This window comes from Sciurus vulgaris, assembly GCF_902686455.1.
Source record: "Sciurus vulgaris genome assembly, chromosome: 1".
NCBI classification, from domain to species: domain Eukaryota; kingdom Metazoa; phylum Chordata; class Mammalia; order Rodentia; family Sciuridae; genus Sciurus; species Sciurus vulgaris.
Window position 1 is genome coordinate 20,505,477 of NC_136461.1, and position 4,245 is coordinate 20,509,721.

A 4,245-nucleotide genomic window follows, 5' to 3' on the forward strand; every position below is an offset into this window, starting at 1 on the left:
CACACTATCCAGCTCAATCCCTCTATCCTGTGAGGAGGGGTTATTATCACCCCTATTGCACAGAAGGGGAAACTGAGGAAAGCTTTTACACAAGACATGACTTCCTCCATGCCAAGTCCCTGGGGTCTGAGCTTCTCTGCCTGCGGGTGACCCTTTGCTCTGGGCGGGAAGCAGGGACCCATTAAAGGAGGAGGACCCGCGGGCAGGGGCGGGGTCAGACAAATAGCCCCGAGGGCTGCGGAGCCGGGATGTGGCTATGGAGACCTGGGACTGTCGCTACCAGTTTCGGGACTGTCGCTACCAGTTTCGGATCGCGCTGCTGGGAGAGGCGGCGGTGGGCAAGACCTCGCTGCTGCGGCGCTACGTGGCGGCGGGGCGGGGGCCGGAGCCCGAGCCCGAGCCCGAGCCCGAGCCCACGGTGGGCGTGGAGTTCTACAGCCGCGCGCTGCAGCTGCCGGCCGGGCCGCGGGTCAAGCTGCAGCTGTGGGACACCGCGGGACACGAGCGCTTCAGGTGCGGCCACTGGGCGGTGGGCAGGGAGGCGCGACGCGGAGGCACCTCAGGTTGTGTTGCGGGGGACGGGTCACTGCCTGCCCCTGGCCGTGCGGACCCCGACCCGAAGGTGCCAACCCTAACCCTCCCTGGGCGCTGCACATCGCCCCGGCCAGACCCTCACTCACAAATATGCGGGGTGCGCCAAGTCCCACAGCCTTGGGTAAGCACTTTACCACGGGGCCACATCCCCAACCCCCCGTCCTGGAGGAACACTCTGCTTAGCGGGGATTTGCACCCCGACTTTGAACTCTGGAGGGATGAATGTCCTGGGTGCCAAAAGTCCCATAGCCCAAAGCGGAGGCGTCAGGGGATGTCAAAGGAAGCGAGATTGGCGCGACGGCACGAGCCTGCGATCCTAGTTACTGGGCAGGCCAAGGCAGGGGATCGCAAGTTCACAGCTTTGGCAGTTTAGCAAGACCCTGTCTCAAAATAAAAAATAACAAGGCCTGGGGACATAGTTTAGTGGTAGAGCGGTTGCATAGCATGTGAGCGGCCCTGAGCTCAATCCTCAGAACTGCAGACATTAAAGAGAGAGAGGGAGGATTCAGAATATGAGAATTTGTGTTGGCCCTGAAGGATGAGTAGGAATTGGCCAGGATGGAGAACAGGGCATCACCAGGGCTTCTCCAGGATTGGAGAAATGGTTAGGAGTTTGTGACTGGCTTCCGGACTAGGGAGTGCGGAGTGTCAGGAGAGAGACACATACTGACGGGGCAGAGAAGCTCAGGGCCGTGTGAATGAGCTAGGGTGGGATGTGAGGCATTCTATGGATCCCCAGGAGGTCTAGTCTCCTGGGGTGTCTTGGAGGCCTCGGCCTCTCCTAACTTACCCCCTCCTCCCCAGGTGCATCACCAGGTCCTTCTACCGAAATGTGGTGGGTGTCCTGCTGGTCTTTGATGTGACGAACAGGAAGTCCTTTGAACACATTCCAGACTGGCACCAGGAGGTCATATCCACTCAGGGCCCCAACAAGGTGATCTTCCTGCTGGTTGGCCACAAGAGTGACCTGCAAAGCACCCGTTGTGTCTCCACCCAGGAGGCAGAGGAGCTGGCTGCCTCCCTGGGCATGGCCTTTGTGGAGACTTCAGCCAAAAGCAACTGCAATGTGGCTCTCGCTTTTGACATCCTCACCAATGCTATCCAGCAAGCCCTGCAGCAGGGGGACATCAAGCTGGAAGAGGACTGGGGGGGCGTCCGGCTTATCTACAGGGCCCAAATCCCCAGGTCCTCTAGGAGGAAACAGCACCCAGGCCCATGCCAGTGTTGACCCGGGAAAGTGTTAGAGCAGAGCAGACCTCAGAATCCCTGGTGGGACAGAGTGTTAGTGTCTTTGGATGGCAAATGACAGAGGGTTAATATCAACAGAATCTTGATGAGGTCATGCCTCCTGCATTTTGGGGTCTTAGCCCAACCCCTTTCTAGATAAAGGTTTAAGAGACCAACTATGCAATGTTCTTTCCTTGAGTCTCAGTTTCCTCATCTGTCAATAAGGTTTGTAAAAGATCCCACTGCACAGGGAGTTGAAAACACGAACGAAGAGCGTTTGCCTCGCAAGCACAAGGCCCTGGGTTCAATCCCCAGTACCGCAAAAACAAACAAACAAAGAAAACGAACGAAATGATAGGATGTGCTCACTTAGAGCCTGCCACACCAAGAACTGAATGACACAAGCTATCATCCCCTCCAGTGTCTTTCTTGGCTTAGGCCATTTCTGGCAGCATTCCTGGGCTTAAGCAGAAATGCTCAGCGTCTGGTCGCTGCTGCTCTGGCAGTGAGAGTGGGGAATTCCAGTACAAGCCTGGCTTTTGGGTCCTCGTTAGGTTCTCAGGCCAGAAAGAGTTTGGGCATGCAATCAGATGTGGCCTCAAACTAGGGTTGCTGCCCAGTGTCCCCACAAGCTCAGGGGCTGAATGAATGCAGGAGGCAGGGCTGAACAGGAACATGTAGCAAGCATGCTGAGCACACAGTGGACACTCTGATGAGCCACCAAGGGCCAAGGGATCCATGCCCCCACCTACCACCCCACCCTGCTGCAGGGGAGTACTGCAAGGTCATGAACTCCACTTGCAGCACTCGCTGGGAGCTGTCCACCCGTAAAGGGTAGGGAATGGAGAGATAGCTCAGTCTATAGAGTGCTTGCCTTGCAAGCACAAGGCCCTGGGTTCGATCCCCAGCACTGCAAAAAAAAAAAAAAAAAAAAAAAATAGGGGGTAGTCCATATCCCACTTCTATCCGAGGGTAGGAGGGTCAAGGCCTTGGCCTCTTGTGCCAACTCTGAAGATCAAACCCAGATTCATCACTCTGTAGACTCCACTGAGAACATTATTCTGACAACATCACAGCCAAGTTCTCCCTCCTTCCCTTCCTTCCCCAATCAGGTATGGACCTCAAGAATGCCCCGTAATAAATGTTGGCCTCCTGAGGAATTTAACTGGCCACAGTAATTGCTAGGTGAGAATGTCCTGGGGGCAATTGTGGACCTCATGGAGGAAATGGTACTTATGTTGGGCAGAATCTCAGCAGTGGGTGTGAGCAGAGCATGGACAAGGGCCACAGCTAAAAGACCACCACCACTTAACTCACTTTGTGAGTTGGGCCAGTGACCTCACCTGAGCCTCTGTTTCCTCCTCAGTAACACGTGGCTGATGAACCCTCCTTCCTTGAGTTCTTGGGAGGTTTTTAGTCAGGGTGTTTCTTAGCTTCCTTCCATGGAGGCTGGGCCAGGGTTGACCTCCTGGTGCATGTGGCCCTCCCTTTTTTAAAAACAACCTCAGTAGGCTGGAGCAGTGGGGCAGGCCTGTAATCCCAACTACTTGGGCAGGAAGATTGCAAGTTTGAAGCCAGCCTCAGCAATTTAGTGAGACTCTGTCTTAAAAAAAAAAAAAAAAAAAAAGGAGGGGGCTGGGTTGTTAGCTCAGTGATGTAGTAGCATCTCTGGACTTAATCCCCAGTACCGCCAAACAAACGAGCAAATAATTAAAACAACCTCATTTATCCTGGTAGTAACCTTGTAAGGTCTGTACAATTATCCCCATTTCACATATGGGGCCAGGAGGGGGAAAGTTTTAGGGCATATTTTCATTCATCAAAATTTTTCTGAGGGCTGGGGATACAGCTCAGTTGGTAGAGCACTTGCCTCACAGGCACAAGGCCCTGGGTGCTTCAATCCCCAGCACGCAAAAAAAAAAAAAAAAAAAGAAAAGAAAAGAAAAGAAAGAAAGAAAAGGTATTTAGAAGTCATACAATATAGCTTACAAACACTTAACAATGGATTTTCTTTAAAAATTTTTTTTTCTTTTCTTTTTTTTTTTTCTGAACAAGCATCTACTCTCTTGGAATCTCTGGGGATACAGAAGCGACCATGACAAGAAAAGCCCTCTTGGGGCTGGCATTCTAGCAGAACAGAGATAAAAGCAAATAAATTAATTAAATGATTTCCAGTTGTAGTAAGTGATGTGCAGATGTAAAAAAAATCCTAGACTCCTCACTGTTTCCTGCAAGTGTCGGACAGGTAGCTAAAAGCAGGATTAAAGATTTGGCATCTCTGTTTCTATTTTACATTCATCTTCTTTGCTCTGAGTCATCTTGGATTCCAGGTACAAGGCCTGATTCAGTACACCTCTTGTGAGGAGTGGAAGCTACCTCCCAGCCCCAGGCAAAGGACACTTTCTTATCTGGGGTCCACCTGAC

At 52.3% G+C, this 4,245-nt stretch overlaps 1 protein-coding gene across 1 annotated transcript; it reads left to right on the forward strand.

Moving 5' to 3' along the window:
- RAB42 (RAB42, member RAS oncogene family) lies at positions 1-2,086 on the forward strand. The gene is made up of 2 exons (XM_079126593.1): positions 1-513; positions 1,399-2,086. Exons 1-2 carry the CDS (start codon positions 257-259, stop codon positions 1,820-1,822), a joined length of 681 nt encoding a protein of 226 aa, XP_078982719.1. The 5' UTR covers positions 1-256; the 3' UTR covers positions 1,823-2,086.
- Positions 2,087-4,245: the final 2,159 nt, after the last annotated feature.